Source organism: Berghia stephanieae, chromosome 4 (assembly GCF_034508935.2).
Source record: "Berghia stephanieae isolate SIO BIC M18660-M18661 chromosome 4, UCSD_Bste_1.3, whole genome shotgun sequence".
NCBI lineage: Eukaryota > Metazoa > Mollusca > Gastropoda > Nudibranchia > Aeolidiidae > Berghia > Berghia stephanieae.
Window position 1 is genome coordinate 62,650,651 of NC_088363.1, and position 21,583 is coordinate 62,672,233.

Below are 21,583 nucleotides of genomic sequence, written 5' to 3' on the forward strand. Positions count from 1 at the left end.
AAGATTGATCCCAGGTGCAGTCGAGATTTTTCTGACCCCTCTGCCCACCCAGCAATGAATGTGTAGTCTGTGACATTTGGCAGAAAGTACTTCACGATAGACTAATGTCCTATCCAAAGCTATAGAAATCGGGATAAACTCCGGCTCTATGGCTCTGAAGGATTACAACTATATTTCAGAAAATATTTGAGCATGCATCAAACTACTCCCTCGTCGATAGAAAGTGCTTAATTAAAGTTAATTATGCCACCAGAAATTAGGAAACCATAATAGAGACAAGAAAAAATAAAGGGTCATCCATTGAGTTTGACTACTGACAGATAGCTTATGTGACCCATCGCATTCAATTGTTATCATGTCAGAGTGCTGTGAGAGAATGTGAGTAAAGAGTCTTTTCCAAGGACTCAACTGTGCGACGAGCGAGGCTCGAACCCAGGACCTTCCGATCATACCACAAGACCACATAGCCGCACAAGCTAAGAGTAGGAATGACATGTTTTCAAGCAATTCAATCAAGGGCTGGCTCTGTCGTTTCAAGAAGCAACATGACAATGTTTACTTTGGCTGAAACAGGGGACTGGATCAAATAGGCAACAGGAGATTCCACCAGCCATCAATTGAGAGTAAGATTGAAAGGAAAAACATGGGAGATAGAAGACAAAAAAGGACCAAGAAAAATTTTCATTGTGCTCATTTAAGGATTTTATTATATAATTTCATTTTTTAACAAAAGTTTTCTCTTCTAAAAATATACTCTTATGCAATGCAGACATAACTGTACTCACAGAACAATAAATATATTACACTCTGGTAATTTCTATTGTTTGACTTTATGCATTGCCCTGATATGAAAAGACTGTCAAAGCCCTGGTGGATGGGGCCCAATGGCATGAGGGAGAGTTGTAAAAACAACAAAAAAAACTTGAGCTTTTATATAGAACGATATCCACTAAATGTGATCAAGCACTTTACAAAGGGTCCCAAACCAACAGTAACACGTAATGTTTAGAATGAGACATGACGCCTAGTAGGCAATGTTACAATTTTTTCCGAGAGACAACACTGTTAATAGCCAGCTACTGTGAGAGATAATGTGAGTAAAGAGCCTTTTCCAATGATTTCCAAGGACTCAACTATGCGCCGAGCTAGGCTCAAATCCAGGACCTTCCAATTCGAAAGATAATTAAACTTAGCTTCGCATTTGCACATGACTCAGCTTATTTTTTGACCTGAAGTAGGACTATAAGTTGGAAGACAAAAGCACATTACTACAAAAATAAGTTTTTCAATTGTCGACTAATGACAATTACCAAAAAGTGAGCTTAAAAAAAAGATTTTTACATCAATTCTAGTCAGCCCATGGTCAACCAACTTAAATTGATCACTGTTATTAATTAAAACAGGGTATTCTCTCATGAACTAAAAGACTTAGGATTGTGCAAATATTCACCTGCCATAGCCCGTTTCAATTAACAGGATGATAAGTCGATCAACTGAAAATTTAGGATTCAAGAGTTAAATGAAATTTGAACTCCAATTACTTTCGTCTTAATAGACAATACATTTTTTGACTTTGTAAGAGAATTCCATGGAGCTTTTTAGTCGGGCAAAGAGATATATTTTGGCAGTTAATATCTTAGATATTTTGCTCACTTATCATAGATGTTTTTTAAGGGCGGAAAATGGTTAATATCAATTTTAAGAAATTGATCGAAGAGGAACCACAAACTGGTATTGATTCCATGCAAGTACTCCCACCTCATTGTCATACTCGCTAACCGAAAGGCTGACACACAACCCATGTGCTAAAAATGATGGTGTCTATTTTTGATGGGACTTGACAAAACAAAGTTGATTTTTCAATAAAATCATCGTGATGTATATTAAATCTCATAACCATAACAGACACAAACCATCTTCATGTCAAATGTAAACACCATGCAAAATTTGGTGAAGATAAGTCCAGTGGTTTGAGAGCCTAAGTGTTACAGAAAATCCAATTTGCCAAATATATAATAAAATACATACCTCCTTAGATTGGATTTTAAACAAATAAGTGATGGATTCATAATTTTTTTAGCATTGGTAATCCGGGGGGATAAATTGGTAATCAATTGTGCATTGATCAACAAAGTAAAAATAAAACATTGAAGTGCTGAAGTCGATGAATCTCTCACCCTTGCCCATACCTCATATGGGCAATGCTTTTTCCATTCCGAGATAAGGGCGGATACAATATTTAGCACATACCTTTTCTGTCATAATTTCGTAATATATGGTTTAAAATAGTAATCCCATAATCAGACTTGAATTTTCCTAAAGATTATGGAAAATTCGTAATATGAGGGAGGTCTGCAACCTGTAAGTAATCTATCATGGCCAACACATTTTTCCTTTAAAGGTTTTAATTACGTCAATCGAAAATAAGTTTCATAACTCCAGGTAATTCAGCAGACAGATTACATTCATCTCGAGGTTTGATACTAGATTTATCATTAAATTTTTGAAACACTCTTTCCGGATTATTTTTATATCCCATAGCATATTTATTCAGAATTTCATTGTTGGTCTTACCACTTGGTTCAGACGTTAAATGGTTTATATATTCTTTACTTGCAACAAACCCTTGTGCCATACATTCACACTCACAATATCCATCAGCATCTAAACAAGGGGAATGTTGGAAGAAGGCAGGTTCATTATTAACATTATTTACCATGGCATCGTGATATTTGTCTTTAAATAAAATCACATTATTCAGCTTCTCAAGCTCGCCCTTGTTAGAGGCAATATTATTTTTCTTGTATAAGTAATAATTCATTCTGTCATCCAAACTATCAATCATGTAATGCTCTTTTTTGCCGACATCATCCAAATCCATCCAAGCACCCGATAAAACTTTCGGCAGTCATACATCTTTTAATCTATCTAAATCTCTACTCTGACAAGCTTCTTGTAGATCTGTACGACCCAAAAGTGACAATGCCATTGCTAACGTGTTCCAGATGTTTTCTGACATGGCAGAGTTTCTACCCATAGGACCTCGACTCTCTTTCTGCAGATTTAAAGCTGTGACAAAATGTTCCACTGCTTCTCTGGAAGAATACAGATAAAACAAAAAAACAACACATTAGTACAGAGCTTGAGAGAATAATGTACAATCTTTTAACAAAAGGTTGAGGAGTCTTAGTCTTAGTGAATAAGAACTAGTTATGGCTTCTGAATTAAAGGATAGCAAGTGTAAACACCAACTAATGTACATGAAACTGATTATTGATTTCTCCACCATGTACGGGGTAAAAGTACCCATTTACTTGGTCCTATTTAGGTATTAAGACTTTGCTTTCAAGATTATTGAAGATTAATCATAAATAAGGAGGAAAGTAAACAAGAAATATGTACTGTGATATTAATCACATACAGTTTTTGACCTTTATTGGATTTTCGGACTGCGGAATGAGCCCAACCTTGGAAGGGCTAATCTCCCAGGTTACGAAATATTCCATATTGGTCAAAAACTGTATTATAACACCCCTGTTGTACAATAAAATCATTGTTAAAGTCAATAAATATGAAAATATGAGAAAAGTAATTATGATTTTCAAGAAAGTTGAGATAGGAAGTAGATTTTAGTTTAATTTAAAGTGTCAAAAAATATTTTTAAATCACATTGTTGCGTATTATTCCCCTTTATTTTCATTATTTAAGTGATATACAAAGTTATGGTGACCCAACTCATTACAAGTTCAGTTCTGTGCGGAGCATGGAAAATAATTATAAAAGGTGAAGGTCAGAAGTCATTAACTTTTCAATAAAGCTAATAACATGAACACGTCACTATTAGTCATTAATGCATTTTTAGCTTGACCGTCTTTTATCATTAGAGACTACAAAAGGGGTGTTATAGTAATTTATCAAAATATGTGAAGGATCTTTTATTACAGCTTCGAATAAATTAAAAAACTTCCGTTTTTAGAAGTTATTACCAGTAGTAAATTAAAAGATCCACTATTTAAACCACACATTAAAATGATATAACATAACAAACTAGCGGTAATTTTCAGTTCACAAATTTTTGGTTTTGAGGAAAGTTGGTCTTTTTGCCCTTTGTGCAATGGTGTAATACATTAAGATTTTATAATAATGGGTGTTGTGATGGAAAAAAACAGAATTTAATAAGTCCTTGCTCATCATTAAGTAGGCAATAAACAAGGTTGATGGATACAAAGTCTCACTGTAATTTTAAAACATTGGGTTCTACTAAATAAGTAAATCAGCATAATGGCCTGGGTATGATTAACATCTATAGTTGTGGACTGTTGTGTAAGGTTCAATGGTTCTTCAATATATTTTTGATTTGTGTACGGCAGACACTTGTCTTACACAAGTCAAAATAGTCATTTGAATTTCTGTAAGGTAGATAATAACTGGCTTTTTCTCTACTCTCATTGAGACCAATTTTGCCTCCCCTAATAATACGAATAATCAATCAAGATCCAATATACTTGATGAGAATGGAACCAATTCACAAATGAGAACAGGTGGCCAATGAGTGGCAGATGATTTACTGCATTTGCCTCATGAAGGTGACTATGATATTGAAATTTAAACATACAAAACTGAGTAATAAGAGAGGCACGTTTTTCAAAAAATAGGGCAAATGTAAATGAAGCCTTTACTGCATAGATTATAACACTTTTTTTGTTGTTGTTGTTGATGTGGACTAAAATTTGAAAGAACTTAAGTATATTGAATTGACTGGCAGGTGTACCCCTATCAAAGCATAATGAATCAATTATCATTTTCTTTTATGTAAGCAAAATCCAAATTCTTATATAACAATGTCCTTTCAGAAAATAACATTTAAAAAAATGAAAGGATTGACCGCACATTCATTTTGTGAACTTCAGTGTATGGAGACTTTTATTTTTCAGCAACAGATGTGTCAACCTTCAGTAAAAGCGTGGAGCGGGACTTGTATCAATAATGATGAGAAATACAGAGTATGGAGAAGTGCCAGATGAAATCAGAGAATAAAAATATCGTAGTACCAGACCTGGGATCCAACTGACACAGCAACCTCGACCTGATTGTGAGAGAGAGAGAGATCACTGAGCAGTCACACTAGCCGGTGTGGCTGAATGGCTCAGTGGCTAGTGTGACTGCTCGCTGATCTCTCTCTCTCTCTCTCAGCCAGGCAGAGGGTGCCGTATCAGTTGGATCCCAGGTTTGGCCCTGGATATTTTTATTCTCTCTTTTCACCAGGCACTTCTCCATACCCTATATTTCTCATCAGGTGTCAACCTTACACATATTCCAACCTTATCTTTGCCTCCAAAGAATTATATTTACATACTTGTCAGCTTGAAGATTCATACAAGCAATGCCTAAATTGTAACGGGATCGGATGAATCCAGGGGCAATTTCAAGAGCTCTTCTGTAAGCTTCTACAGCCTCCTCACTGCGATTTCCATTGGCAAGGGTTGCTCCATATTTGTTCCACAACAAAGCATCCTATTTAAAAAAGAAAGTTATTAACTTCGTCCAAAAAAAAAAAAAAAAATTATCTTATTATAAAAGTTTTCCTAATTTTCAAAGGAGATCATAATTGCCATTATATTCTTTCCAATATTGCAAACAGATAGTAAATTAGATTATCTTATTGTTTGGAGAATTATGACTAGCATGTCGGGTTGATCAATCAATGACCAGTAGTTTCATAAAAGGGGCATATATATCATCAGCAGTGATCGGGTAGCTGGGTCTGTTAGATCTGACAGAAAGTACTTTGTGATAGACTAGTGTCCTATCCAAAAGGTAGCAAGCAATTGCTATTGTCAGTTTCACGCTATAGATACCAGGATAAATTCTGGCTACTTGGATCTAATGGCTCTGTTGGACAACTTCCTTAGGTGTCAAATTAAAAAGCAAACAATTATAACCATCAAAAACTTGTATGAGGCCAACTAATTGCTGAGTCATTTCTTAGAGAAATGCCTGTCTTGTAAATGAACCAAACGCTCATTCAGTTCCTTGAATATAGTTATTGACAAAAAATAAAAAAAAAATAAAAAATATTAACCCCCCCCCCCCCCCCCCCCCCCCAAAAAAAAAAAAAATTTAAAATATTAATAAATACATATTTCAATGACAAACACTTTATATTATTTTCATATCATAGGTGGAAGATTCTGTCAGCTATAGAACAAAGCACTTCTTGTCATATTCTGAACAGTCAGTTAAATGCCATTTCTGGTAAGACAAAAATCCATGCTATCAGTTTTCAGATTACAACAACTATACATATAAATTATTGATTAACCAGCTCCATAGACTAACATGATACAATAACCCAGTTAGAATAACTGTTACCAGTTCTTAAAAAATAGAACTTCATAAAAAAAAATAACAATAAAATCGAATTCCTTTCTATTCATCCCCAAGGGGAAATTTGTCTTTATGGTCTATTCCAAGAGAACACTCGAATAACCCAAACATCAACTGCAGTGCAGCGCTGCAAGTGAGCTAGGATGAGATGACTTGCTCAAGGCCACACATTGTGGCGTGTATTTGAACTAGATACCTTTTGGGTTTGAAGCAAAAACTGTACATGCTGCTCCTCATACCATCATAATTAAGCCAAATTTAATGCATCATTAATTTTTTTTTTTTTTACTTACATCAGGTCTGACTTGCAATGCCAAAATGAAACAATCCACTGCTTTATCATATTCTCCACTCAGGTTAAATAAAACACCCAAACCACACTGAAAAAAATTTTAAAAATTCGAAAATACAAAAAGAGAAAAACACACACAAAATGCTAATAGGGCAGAGAAGTCATGAAGTCACATCTGCTTCTCTTCTGTAGTGTGTAGTGTATGTAACCAGTTGTTCGAAGGACTAATGATGAATATTATTACGTATTAAATCCTGAGGTGGCATAACTAATTTAGGAGCAGAATGTATAGGAAGATTCTTAAGATTACAGGATGTAAAAGAGTGAAGATGGATGATCTTTACTGATGACCAGCATACATTTAAACTAGAAAATAAGATGTCATCACTCTGAAATCAGAAGATCAATTACACAAGGCATGTATCCAGTCCTTCGGAAGAGTGGTTTGTTTTACACTTCCAATGAGATTGGAACCAGTTTTTTGACATCACACTTTTATTTCCTATTGGTTTAAATGAAAGTGATTGCAGTTATGTTGGTTAGTTTCAATTGAATTAGCAGACTTTCAATGTTTTTTTCTTAACCTTGATTTTCAATAGGAAATGTGCTGCCAATAATTGAATGGTATTTCCAATTATTCAATAATGTATTTTTTTTACTTATTGCTGCTCTGTAAATTTCAGTATTCATTGTGATGAGACTTATCATTAAAAGTACCTGTATATCTGCATCTATCCCTGACTCGGCTGACAATCTGGCAGCTTGCAAATATAGGTCTTTGATTTCTTGATGTTCAGTGCTAAAAATGGTGGAAAAATAAGCATTGATGAATTTGGCAACATGATGACAAACACTATGCATTATGCATACACCAGGCCTGCATCTGCCCCCTGAAAAAATTGCCTGAAAATCCATGAGACGTAATTGGGTCCTTATCCAGGGCGGAGCCCTGGTAGTGGGTCAGGAGGACAACGTCCCCCTGAAGCCAAAGCTTTTTCAATATAACATGAGCAAAGATCCCCATTTCCCGGAATATTTTCTTAGAATTTTACCAATTCAATAGGCTGTGAAACAAAATGAAAAAGTATACTTAGGACAAAAAGAGCAAAATTGCCGGAAATGCCGGCAAATTTACAGGCCTGATACACTATAATTTTAACTTATCAAAGTTTACTACTGACACTACAATACCCAGTAACTTGTTGGTCTCAATAATCTCAAAACATTGTATTTTAAAATATATTGCCTCACAATGACTATTTGAGTCAACAATCGTGGTTAAGAATATTCGATATTTTTCTTCAACCCAAAATAAATTAAGAACATACAAGAGTGAATCCTAACAGCATGTGTAGCTTGTAAAACGATTGGTTGTGAAGATCTTTGATGAACCTATTGTCATATACAAGCTTTTAACTCTTAAAATTTTGAAATTTTTCTCAATATATCAATAGTCAATAATTATTTATCAATAGTTTTCTTTACACCATCACAGTATGTAACCATTGTGTTCTGGGTTATTATTTTCATTGGTGCAAATTTCATCAGACCTAAACTTAAAGCTTTTATTTGTTTGTTTTGCCACATAACAGTAGCCACGAAGATTATATATAAACGAAAACAGGTTGAAGATATGACCTTGTCATATTTACATTAAAGGCTGTTGTTTGCTTTTGTTTTATCTGCTAAAAAAAACAATTACCAAAATTTCAAATAAACTTTAGAATATGGTGTATTAAGAATCGAAACGATGTGGCTTTCTGGTATGACACTTGCTTTCGGATGGGAAGGTCCTGGCTTCGAGCCTCGCTCAGCGCATAGTTGAGTCCTTGGAAAAGACTCTTTACTCACATTCTCTCACTGTACTCAGGTGTAAAATGAGTCAACAACGCTGTCTCTGTAGAAAAATTCTAATATCGCCTGATAGGCGTCATGTCTCATTCTACATGTTACGTGTTGCTGTTGGTAAGGGACCCTTTGTAAAGCGCTTTGAGCACATTTAGTGGATATTGCTCTATATAAAAGCTCATTTTTTTTTTTTAATGATGAAAGTTCAATTTCCAACAATAAGTATACAACAATAATCCTGCATCAACTCACCTGGACATGAATGTTAACTCTGGAGGTTGTAGTGAAACATCTTCCTTGACAAGTGATGCGTATCGAGGGTTATGAGCCAGCCATGATTTGAGGGCATGGCAAGCATGAGAGCCATATGACTCATTTGTGTAGGAGACAGCAGAAGCCATCCAGGCAGTCAAGTTGTTTGGGTCCAAATCAAGACACCTGACAAGATTATCAATTTGATTATACAATTTGGATATTGGTATAAATTTTTGATTTGTAAAGTTATCAATATAGTTGCAAAAGATAATACAGGGTTGGCATTTCAGGATGCAAAAATTCACTGAACTTTTATGCGAATACATCCACTGACTGTTATTTGAGCACTGAACTCCAGTAAAAAGACATTTAGTACTTACTTTTTTCCGTTCAGCAGGATTGGAAAATATACTGAGAATTTCTAACTCACTGAATTCATTAAATATACTGAAAACTGGCAAACATAGATAATATAAATTTCAGGAATTTGCAAAACTGACATCTAGATGACCAGATTAAATCGGTTTTTGTTCCAAAACTAATTTAACATATTGAATACTCCTAAATCAAGACAGCTTTCCCCACACCAAAAGAGACCGATAACAAATGAAAGGGTGTTATTTAAAATTACCCAACATAACCCATTAGAAACATATCATTGACCTTTCTAGATATAAGAGTTGGATCTTGATTATTCTTTAAAAAAAGGGTAAGTCCTTTAAAACATTTTCATAAATACGATATCATGAACATGACATATCAAAAATTTATTTGGTTATAAAATGGGATTTAAAAAAAAAAAATTATTATTAAACAAAGACTGAGACAGTACCTTCGCAATGCTTTTATGGCTGCCATTTCTTGTTCATTTTCTGCTTGTGAAGTTCCGAGGTATTGCCATGCCTGCCAACATAATTAGTGAAAGCTTTTAAATATTGACAACTCAAAAAAATGTACAACTGAAACTCAAAACTTCAAATGATAAAAGATTATTTTTAAAGGCATCAATCGTCAGAGTAGTGTTTCAGTCATTATCATTATTGTTATTAGTATTATTATTATTATTGTTGTTGTTGTCTTATTATCATTATAGATATATCGATATGAAGTTTTCTTTTAGTATTACTTGAAACAATACTTAATTTAATCTTAATATCCCCAAATTATGATATAGATTTTTTCTTCTTTTTTTTTTTTTAAAAAGCAAATGAAAAAGAAATGAGGCGTAACTGTTTAGATTTAACAGGTTAGTGGAGCTAGAGTTTATTCCAGTTTCTTTAAGAGAAACAAATGATAACCATTATTTACTATCCTTTGAATAGAAAATAGACACTATTCTCTCACAAAGAGCTTTCAACCAGGTTTAACCTAGACTTGACCCAGCAACCCAAGTGCTCCTGAATGGACACAGGTAGAAGAGAAAAGAAAAATATAAAATGACACTGATAAAACAACGTCCATTTGCTTGAAAGTCTAGTGGTTTGCCTGAAAGTCAAATCGTCTACAAATTGATGAATGCAGCTTCACTAAGCATTAACCTATCAGAATATTTCCTGCCATTAAGCCTGTTCCATCCCCTTGACTGTTTATTTCCTGTCAACAAAACGGCATGAAAAACATTCCTTAATTCACAGTGTGCCATGTACGAGGAAAAATGGTTCAAACAGATTTTCAAAACACTGAATTTGTGCATATATGAAACTTGTAACAGTGATGAAAGTTTTGTTGAGAAGGCCAATAAAATAATATGAAAAGTTTTTAGGATAGATTTCTCTATGCGGTCAACTCATAACTAATCTAATGCTAAGCAGCTGAAGCGGTGAGCCCCACATTTTATGAGTATTTATCACAATATTTTGACACAATGATGATGGAAATGCAACCCCTGACAATACTATGTGTTTTATTCAATCGCTTGCGTTAAAATTGTGAGGGATGTTCAGGATCTGAGGGACTGACTGCGTCTAGTGATCTAAAAGGCGAATACTTAAAGTGGCTAGGGGTCATCAGTTCATGGTTATTTGTCAATAACAGGAAAAAAATACTTTTAAAAAAAAATTCGTGTCATTCAATTATTTTCCACAAAATATATGATGACTGGAGTCATTTTCAAAGTTTTATGCACTGCTTGTTGATTGAATCAATAGGGACTCCTTCTATAAGATAATAGCAAAGAAAGGCATCCATGTCAATATATATTTTGCCAAGAAAGGCAACAAGAGGTCACGGGACCATTAAGCAGAAGCATTATTTGAGCTACCAGCCTCCTGAGAGAAAAAAAAAGTAATCTCCGGTTTTCATAATTCTCACCTCTACATGTTTATCGTCTTTCTGCACAGCTGCTTCAAACAAGAGGACAGCATTAGGGATATCACCTGCCTGCAATCTTTTCTTCCCTTCTTCAAATGCATTATCATGGTCGAGGAGATGGTTTTCTGTATCAAATGCATAGTCCTTCAAATACAAAAAATAAAAGTTTTAAAAATTACAACATTCTTGTTAAATACATAATATATTAAAAAGTTAATCCCCCCCAAACATCAAATTATTGATCTTGAATGAAAAATTACATGCTCAATGTTAAAATTATTAATGTAAGGGCTCTATCCATACTACTAAATCAAGACTGGGACAGTAAAGCCGATAGCCAAACTGAACTAAAACATATTTCAGGGATGCCCTTTGCCAAAAAAGAAAAAAAAAAGAAAAAAGAAAATTTAAAATTTTTAATGTAAAGACCACAATATATGAAAATATTTACTGCAAAGCGATTCTTGATCAAATGATATCACTCTTAAATAATAGAAAAGGATACATATCCATCCAGCTTCCCTTTACTGTTGCCTTTAAACGACCATTACTGTTTTTTTATAATAATATTATAACAATACTTTATTGCAACCCAAAAAGGAAATTTTTTGTACAGACGTGTTATAATTTACACAGTAAGATAAATAGATAATGGAAATATGACATATATATATATAAAAGGAGCGGTTTATAAATAATTTCAATACTGTAAAATAGTTAAAATTGTGACTATAAATTGAAAATTGAAAAGACTGCAGAACAAATAAATTAATATTTACATAACTTGGGAGTAAAAAAGTGAAAATAATTATTGCTTGTTATCATAAAGCCTAATACTGGATGGCAGAAAAGATTTTTGGTGTCTTTCTGTTTTAGTTGAAATAGAGAAAGGGTGACCACTCCTTCCTGACATAATAACTGGCGGTCTTAGGGATGATGCTGGTCATTTAATATTATATTTATTTAACTCATACAAGATTTCTCATATAAAAGATCTACATTGTCAACATCATTTATATAACATTTAATGGATTTTTTCATACTTGAATTTATTTTGCTCCTTTCTACTGCTAAGCAATTGCCTCCACAAGCTGTTATACAAAATAACAAGACACTTTCGATTACTGCTTTATAAAATAATGTGCAGAGGGTTTTATCTATTCTAAACTGAGAAAGTTTTGATAACAAAAAGTATATCTTATGATTAATTATTTTCAAGTAGTCATCCCACTTGAGCCGTCATCAATCGTTACATCAAGGTATTTGTAGTAAGGAATCACTGGATGAATTGGTCCTATAATTTTTAACGGTTCTATCGGTTCCTTCACTCTCCTAAAATAAATCACTGTCAATTCTTTGTCTTGCTTATGTTAAACTCTAGGTGGTGGACATCACACCAAGACACAAATCTATCATATTCTTGTCTATAAGCTATTTCGTTGCCATTTGTTATAAGACCTTGAAGAGAAGTGTCATCTGCAAACTTTATTAAAGGTACACACAGGTTTTGACTTCTACAGAAATTCGTGTATATAGTGAATAATACAGGGGACAATACACAACCTTGAGGAGCAACAGAATTTCTATTTATACAGGAAGACACATTTTGTCCTAATTGATTACTCACCAATAACAGCCAAATATTTCAATAAGCCGATTTTCCAGCTTTAGCCCCCCAAAAAAGGGCAGCCTTGATATTTCATCACTTTATAGAAATTTAGCATACGCTTATCGCTCTATTTATTCAAACTGGATAATTGTGTGTTCACTTATAATTTTTTAGTCTTTTATTTTACCTTCTTGAACTGTGCTATGGTTGTGAATGATTAAGCCTTGAATCTCCGTTGATTTCTCCATCTATGGAGTGGATTTTTATTCCTTGTAGGTAAACAAACCAAAATAAAAACACTTTGATTTTTAAAAAGATATTTCCAAACACAGCTTATAAAAACATAAACATTTAGAAATAAAAGTAAAAAATCAATGTATACAAAACTATCTTACTGTAAACGCCCTTGAGCTTTCATAGTCTGTAAGCCATGGATGGCCATCCTCACTGAAGATAGGTAAGTTGTGAAATATGACGACAAGTTGTTTTATAATTTTTAAAAATCAGCATTGCTAATAATCATTCTAGACATCTCATTAAAATCGTTTTTACATGACATAATATCAACATTTTAAAAAAATAAAAAGGAAAAAGAAAAAAAAGATAGGCTCTTGAACATTTGAAACTTTCTTGTTAAAATTCCTTTAATTTCAGAAAACATTTCAAAAAGTCATCTCCATTTTCGTGTTTTTACCATGGCTGTAAGGAAAAGATTATAACTCGTTTTAGTGGTCACAGTAAAATGGTGATATATTGGGCCTTTCATTGGGATTAGTCAGTCATTAAAAAAAAAATCTAATACCATATGAACCTATGAGCACTCAATGCATTTCAAGAATAAGCAATTAGCATGTGTAAGGACACAAGTAATGATCTTGTCGCGAATGAAATTCTACAAACTCACAAATGAAAGGAGTGACTTGGGTTTTTTTACCATCAAACTTTGATTTTATCATGAAAAAAAGTACCACAATTTTTTAAAGCAGTAAATGTCAATGCAATACTCACTCCTTGACACCTTCCCATTGCTTTTGCAGCCTATCCCAGAACTCAGAGTCAGTTTGGTCTTGAGATGCAGCAGAAAACTCAGAAAATTCCTCTTCCCATTTTTCAGTTAATGACTTCCCTCCCTGAAAGAGAAAAAAAACAAAAACAACACAAAACATTGTTGTTGATCTTTAGAATGCATGCAAACTTCTTTGACATTTAAATTCAGATTTAGCAAAGAAAAGTATTTAAAAAACAAACAAAACAAAACAACGTATCAATATTCATTTGAATAAATCATATAAGCTACACAAGATTCATGATGGCTTTTTGTTATTTAAATCTAATTGAGTTGATCAAGCACAGTCTATTTCAAGGAGATGTGGCATATGAATGGATAGAGTATGGCATGTACTGACATGGATATAGTTTGTCATGTACTGACAACTCAACATCAGACACGAAATTTAAACATATGCATCTGGCCTGCAGAATCACATTCAAGATTTAATTATTTCATTCTTTCTGGGATTTTTTTTTTTTTTTGCTTCTCCATACACTGTTAGTTTTGTTTTTATCTTTTCAAATACACGTTAAACTTCGGTACTTTTGTTTGTATATTTCAATCTTTTTTTTTTTTTTTGGTGGGGGGTGGGGGAAGAGAGAATAAATATAAATCCTTTGCTTTAAGACACCACATAATATAAAAGCAATGACAGTAACAAATTATATTCATCCTAGACAAAAAGGGGTTTACATTTTCTTGACAACTTACAGTAGCTCCAGCAAACTCCTTGGCCCAGCTCTCAGACTCTTCTCCTCCAGCCTTCTCCACCACCTGATTGTCTTGGATGCTAATCTCACCGTCTCCAATCTTTTTCACAAACTTCATAAACTGGAGACATTAAACAAAGCATTTCGTTTGTTTTTTTGTTTTTTCCATTTCTCCTTTCCATTTTTGACACATATAAACATCTTTGCAAATATATTTGGGTGTCTTAAGGCAAAGGTTCATGCAAAAAGTTGAGCAATTTTGTAAAATTTGGTGCTCTTTCACCTTTTAACAAATAAAGCGAATGAAAAAACTTAGGAAAACTTCTGAATCCTTTAAAAAAAAATGTAATCATTAGTGCTATTTGATTTTCAGATATCATATTTAGCAAAATATATTCATTCAATAATAATTTATATACAAAAGTCAATGCTCTGTTCAAGAGAAAATTCAACGTTTACCTCAGAATTGGCCAATTTCGGGTCATCTATGGAATTTAATAAAGCATTGGCTGTATTTTCCAATTCTTTGTCTTGTTGAGAACTCGAATATTCATCAACCCATTTGTGATCATCCAAAACATCTTTTTCAAACTCTGACGACCTGATGATATTGCCATTTTGGTGCATGAAAAAAAAAATCAATAAATTTGTAGGTGGTTTAAATGATAAAAATCAATTTTAAATATAAACACGACACAGAGGAACACACATGCTTTTTATGACCTAAAAGTGTCGCAAAGGATGTCATAATCCTAATATTCTAGATTATACAATTATGGTTTTGATGTAACCTTAACTGTTATCTTGAATCCATATTTAGTGGCACAACTGTTGTATACAAATGCTACTGACTGCCTCGAAACAATATTATTATACCTGGCTGATCTAGATGATCAAAATTGAATCCAAAGATAAAAATATTACACTAGGGTGAAATGAAAGTTTAATTAAGGACAAGAGATGAAGTTTCTTAGAATGATAAAATCTGAAATATCACATTTCTTATAACTTTATCTCTAAAATCACGATTTGACATCTTGGTCACACCAGCTGAGTACGGTTTTGAAACAATAGGCCAAAAGTATTAATTTTAAAAACATAATACACACAAATGAAATAAAGTGAATTAGAGAGAAAGAAGTTCCAATGAAACTTAATATTAATTGACTGACTATATTATATAGTTAAAAGCCTTTACCAAAATTGACAGTAAGTTGTCGAACTTACCATTTGTGATGATCCAATTGACCTAAATATTCTGCAGCTAATTTATCGTGATCACTAGAATCCAAATAATCTTGGGCCCACTTAATATCTTCAGCGTGTCCGTGAACTTTAGCAAAATCAACAGCCCACTGGTCTGATGGCAACAAAGACTAATATGAGAAGAAGAAAAAAATAAAATAAAATTCATAAAGTCTAATGGTATGCCAACTGATCATTTTCATACAGAAACATAAACAAGAGCCATGAATAAAATCGTTTTGATTACATTTTTAATATAAAATATAACTATCATTTCATACAGAAACATAAACAAGAGCCATGAATAAAATCGTTTTGATTACATTTTTAATATAAAATATAACTATCATTTTCATACAGAAACATAAACAAGAGCCATGAATAAAATAGTTTTGATTACATTTTTAATATAAAATATAACTATACACAATAAAACAATAATAATTATTGGGACATAACAATATCATAACATAATTTCAGCAGTGGAGTTTTTATTTCTAGCATCCCACGAGGTAGACCAAAACAAACTCGCTTATTTAAGACTCAAGGCCAATCAACCTCAACCATTTGAAAAGATTTCCAATATCCATAGATTTTTTCTCATATTTTCCACCCAAAAATCATATTTTGAACACGTGCAGTCATTTAAAATTTCAAATTTAACATTCACTGAATTTATGGAGACTTATGAAGCTAATAGAGGGGAGGAAAATTCTGCAATTCCAATCATCTGTATGGCTATTCAGATTCTCATCTAGGAGACATTTAATGACCTTCAATTATTCCGCTTTTATCATTGTCCCCCTCTTTGTTACAAACTCTGACTTTTTGAATTTAGCATATTTTAGTCAACATTCTCATATTATCATATTTTGGACCTTAACATGTTTTAAAATATGAGAAATCATACTAGCTGGCAATCATAAATCATACTGATTGGAAAGCCCCAACATTTATATACTTACTTAAACACATCTTGCAAAATCAAATCAGCAAAGATGGTCTACTTAAAATGTATCAGTATTAAAAAAAAATAATTACAACCTTCCGCCACAGCATCATTCCACGAAGGAAAATAGATAATACATCAAACAAGATGTCTGATGTTACCAGGAATCGCCCATGATGTCCAAAGTAGTATATAAGTATAAGTATATAATAATTGTTAAAAACATACAGCAATGGAATCTCATGGGTGGACATACGTCATATAAATGTGTGTTTCCTGACATACGTCATATAAATGTGTGTTTCCTGACATACGTCATATAAATGTGTGTTTACTGACATACGTCATATAAATATGTGTTTACTGACATACGTCATATAAATGTGTGTTTACTGACATACGTCATATAAATGTGTGTTTACTGACATACGTCATATAAATGTGTGTTTACTGACATACGTCATATAAATGTGTGTTTACTGACATACGTCATATAAATGTGTGTTTACTGACATACGTCATATAAATGTGTGTTTCCTGACATACGTCATATAAATGTGTGTTTCCTGACATACGTCATATAAATGTGTGTTTACTCACTGTATTTTGGTTGTTTGATGTGTTTAAAAATTCATCTGTCCACTCTCCAGTAGAAGCTAGTTCAGCAATACCTGGAGCTGTAATAAGAACAGCATATTATCAAAGAAATTATGGTTATGGTGAAAGACTAAAATAAAATTACCCGTGACATATTTTCCATTCCATTGTTCTCTTGAGCCCTCCAGTTTTTAGTTTTCTTTTATAGTTTTTTTTTTTTGTTTATTCTCTCTTCTCTCTCAATTTTTTTTTTATTGTGAACTTTCAGAGCAAACATAAATAATTTCACAAATTTCAAAATATTTTTAAAAGACCCATATCATTCACCTGTTTGTGGAGCATGAATCATGCCAGCCCCTTCAATTTCTCTCATCTCTTGTAATAAACTCCCCATGTGAAATGTCTGGGGTGCCATAGCTGTTTGGTGACTAGAAAGGAACTCATTTGCCAACTGAAAAATAATTTGATAATGACAACATTTTTATTAATCGGCATATTTATCACAAGTACTGCTTTAACCATTAAGATGAGCTAGGCTCCCAAGAAACCCAAGTCGTTAGGAGTTGACTTTAGACTTACCTAAAATATTTGATAATCACACGACGTAATGAGTCTCAATTAAATCTTTAAAATTATTTTTCAAAATTATAATGTGCTATGTGGTGACATCAAAATTTGCCTGGTTTCCTAATCCAGAACTTCTACTGCAGCAATTTATTCATTTGTTTATTTTTTGTTAATTTTTTTTTTTTCAGTTTGTAAATGCAAATATAAGAGCAACAATAATACAACGATATTCATTTCTCTTTCAGACAAAAGCATTTCTTTGAAACCTTTGATATTCTGGACATTTTATCCGAATACACACATATATCACATTAATAACTTCCATAGAAGAAAATAATAAAAACACTATAAAACCATAAAAACAATATAAAACCATAAAAACATTAAAAAACCATATATATCAAAACTTACCTCATCCCCTGTGGCCTGTGCTAAGGGGCGGTTGACCTGAGAAATAACAAATGTGAGTGATACTTGAATTAACAAAGATAGTTAAATCTAAATCATTCTCATTTATAAAAAAAAAAAAATGGAAACTTACAACACCGTATTGAAAAGCATTGGTGAGTATGTATTCATGTCTGACTAATATATGCACTCATACTCATTATACATCATACGAGAATGATGGAACAGGTCATTTGTAAAAGTTCTGACTAGCTTTTAAAATCTACACAGCCATCAAAATAAAAATGGGGCAGGATGGATGAGTTGATAAGGCATTGCACATCCACCAGGTGACCCAGGGTTCAAGCTCTGTTGACAGCATCTCATTTTTTTTTTTCCTGGAGCAAAACAACAAACTTTGTCCCTATTATTCACTTTGTGACACAACACCAGCTAATGCCTGGGTTCTCGAGAAACCCATAATAAAAATGTCCCCTTAGAATGAACAAAAGGATAATTAATGTTATTCTTCATTTGTTATTATCATCAGGTAACAGGAACTTTACTAGAATTAAGTAAATAGATGCAGACTATACTTTAAAACTAGGCAAACTAAATAATTCCTTATATCTCAGCGAACTATATCGGTACCTCATATGGTTTTGGTGGAGGAAATCTTGATCCAAAGGCTTCCTGGAATGAGAGAAAAACATAAACATAAACCAGACCTGCCTACTAGAAAATAAAAAGATTCGTAACTTTTAGAAGAGATAAAATATTGTAGTTGCTATAGTTAACTATAAAAACCAACCTCTCAAGGATTAAATAACACTTCAAAATTCTTAAATTTATGGAGTCGGGCATCTACTTTCATTCAATAAGTTTTTATGACTTAGAGATGCTCATAAAGTTCTGAAATTGGACCCAAAATTTCGTAATTTTATGAATTTTTCGTAATAATAGGCAGGTCTATCATAATCATGATGATATGAAATATTTCTTTATCTTCCTTGAGTTACTGCCCTTTAAAACACTTATAAAGTAGATGTTTAGTGTCTGTGGGAATCTATTATTCTTGTCAGCTTTGACTTGCATTAAAATCTTATTTTTTTAAAGAAAGAGAAACCTACAATGACAAAGTTAATAATGCAGCAATTAAAAAGTGCAGTGATTGAAAATGATAGCATAACACAAAATTCAGAACAGGATCCTGAGAGGTCCTGAAAGAAAGTCGAATGTAATTGACTTATATGACAAATAAAAGGCCAAGCAGAAAGGTGTCTACTCTTGTAATAAAGTTATGTTGAAAGTTATGTTGAGCATGATAAATAACTAAAACAGATGAGTGACAATGATAGCAACATTTTGACCCTGGTGTTGTGTTCTTGGATAAGGCACTTTACCCATTTTACCCCACTCAACTTAGGCGTGAATGAGTATCTTGCCATAAGCTTTGGCAAATATTGTGTGTTACAGCAAAATGACACCTATGGTTCCATATAGTTGTTTGGGGGAGGCTATTGGAAGTAGAGAATAAATGGAGCAGTGTGAAGTGCATACCATACTTAAATAAATCTTGACCCACTCGGCCCCTTCCCACTCCCCATAAAGAAAGAAATTAATGAAAGAAAACACAAATCATAAAATGAAAGAAACTGATATCAATATCATGATTTATAAAAGTACCAAAAATAAACAAACCCAAAATAAAACAATCAAACAATGCCCCCCCCCCCCCAAAAAAAAAAAAAAGTATAAAGAAGAAAAAAACTACTATTTAAAGTAACCTAAAAAAAAAACAACAACAAATCCTGGCAGCTGGGTAAGTAGCTTTATAGATACAATATAAAATGTATTTTTAAAACACCAAAAAGAATTCAAATCGGACATTGTTCCATTTTTGAGTTACCTGAGAAAGGCCTCTGTCTTGTGTGAAATGGGAAGTTAATTTCATTAGAGAGTTGGGGCCTCCACACTCACCCTCAACCAACCCTCGCCCAGCCATTCTGCTTGTATAGATCAACAACTGGTATACAAGCTGGAGAAAAAAAAACAAAAAAACACATATATAAAGTAACATCTTTCCAATCTGAACACGTCCGTTCTCAGCATTTTGTCAGGATTACAATAGAGACATCCTGATAGTGGAATCAGTCCCTAACAGTTTAAAATAGTCTTTCAGAGCCATTGGCCCATGGAACCGGAGTGTATACCAGTTTCTATAGTGTAAAACGGACAATAGAAATCGCCTGCTATCCATTGGACATCGCAAAGTACTTTCTGCTAAATCTAACAGACTCAGCTAACCATTCACTGCTGGGTGGACAAGGGGCGGGAGGGTCAGAAGAAAAAAAATCTCGACTGCATCTGGGATTGATAAGTCCCTAAAGTGTACAAATAAAGAAGAAAAAAATGCATTTTTTGATTTTTTTTTAAATATATATTTTCTGAATGATTTGACCGGTACTATACAATGCACACCTTTTCAGATTATAATAAAATCAAGAGTCAAATGTGATCAGTGACTGGATGAGTGACAATGATAAAAAAAAACTCTTACTTCTTGGATGAGGCACTGTGAATACATTAACCTTTTCAACTTTGTTAATAAGTCCTTCTACCTGACTGTCAACAGTGAAGGACAGTTATTGGTAAAAAGGTGTTTCGCTATCAATACACCTCAACTTAATAACTTAATAAATCAAGAAAACAGTTGCAAAGACAAAATTGAGCATATAAATATATGGTAAATTTCAACAGTTTGCAAATCTAACTGAAAACCAATGCCCTCAACAAGCCATATGTGGAACCACATTACATTAGGTGTGGTAAATGTTATCAATAGTTGGTGTAAAAAAATTAAATAATATGGAAAGTAAATATTGTGTTCTGGTTTGTTATTATTCCCAACTGTGTTATTTCATATCGTGAAGCACTGTGACTGTGAGTTCATTCACTCTTGTGTGTGTTAGTGACGTCATATCAGGTATAAAAACCACTGTTAGAGCTCATTCGTCCTCTTTCAGCATTTTGATTCAACATAAATTAATTGGAGTGTCTATGTACACGGTAACATTAGGCAGTTTAGTGAGCAGCAGCAATGGGATTCAAATTGTGACCCAACTCGCCCATAAGAAAGTTATGACTGGAAATTGCTGTTCGCTTTTACTAAGTTTTAGGGGGGTTCAATTAAAGATGCATAACTTCGTTATAAAGAGGAATATAGCAGATATCTTGGTATCATTATTTTCGTTACCAACCGAGCACCTAGCCTCAGGATCTACCTGTACACGGTAACAGTAACATACATGGTAACCTTGAGTCTCGCCTTTAATGGGTTATATTGTATTGTTTGATTTTTTAAAAATAACACTAA

The 21,583-nt window shown here is 33.1% G+C and overlaps 1 protein-coding gene across 2 annotated transcripts in view; it reads right to left on the minus strand.

The window, feature by feature from the left end:
• Positions 1–678: 678 nt before the first annotated feature.
• The window catches only part of LOC144970980 (peroxisomal targeting signal 1 receptor-like), a 22,125-nt gene continuing 1,220 nt past the window's right edge, over positions 679–21,583 (minus strand). The window contains exons 2-18 of one of the 2 annotated variants that reach the window (XM_078911217.1): positions 20,117–20,245; positions 18,859–18,900; positions 18,232–18,267; positions 17,581–17,704; positions 17,257–17,333; positions 15,690–15,838; positions 14,922–15,063; positions 14,464–14,583; positions 13,710–13,831; positions 13,097–13,148; positions 11,093–11,236; positions 9,615–9,685; positions 8,780–8,965; positions 7,397–7,478; positions 6,681–6,767; positions 5,357–5,514; positions 679–3,095 (exon numbers count right to left, since the gene is read on the minus strand). In XM_078911217.1, coding sequence (XP_078767343.1) covers positions 2,909–3,095; positions 5,357–5,514; positions 6,681–6,767; positions 7,397–7,478; positions 8,780–8,965; positions 9,615–9,685; positions 11,093–11,236; positions 13,097–13,148; positions 13,710–13,831; positions 14,464–14,583; positions 14,922–15,063; positions 15,690–15,838; positions 17,257–17,333; positions 17,581–17,704; positions 18,232–18,267; positions 18,859–18,900; positions 20,117–20,212 — 1,875 coding nt within the window. In that variant the 5' untranslated portion in view covers positions 20,213–20,245 and the 3' untranslated portion in view covers positions 679–2,908. The remainder of the gene's footprint in view (positions 3,096–5,356; positions 5,515–6,680; positions 6,768–7,396; positions 7,479–8,779; positions 8,966–9,614; positions 9,686–11,092; positions 11,237–13,096; positions 13,149–13,709; positions 13,832–14,463; positions 14,584–14,921; positions 15,064–15,689; positions 15,839–17,256; positions 17,334–17,580; positions 17,705–18,231; positions 18,268–18,858; positions 18,901–20,116; positions 20,246–21,583) is intronic. The other variant, XM_078911218.1, reaches the window with a different exon arrangement.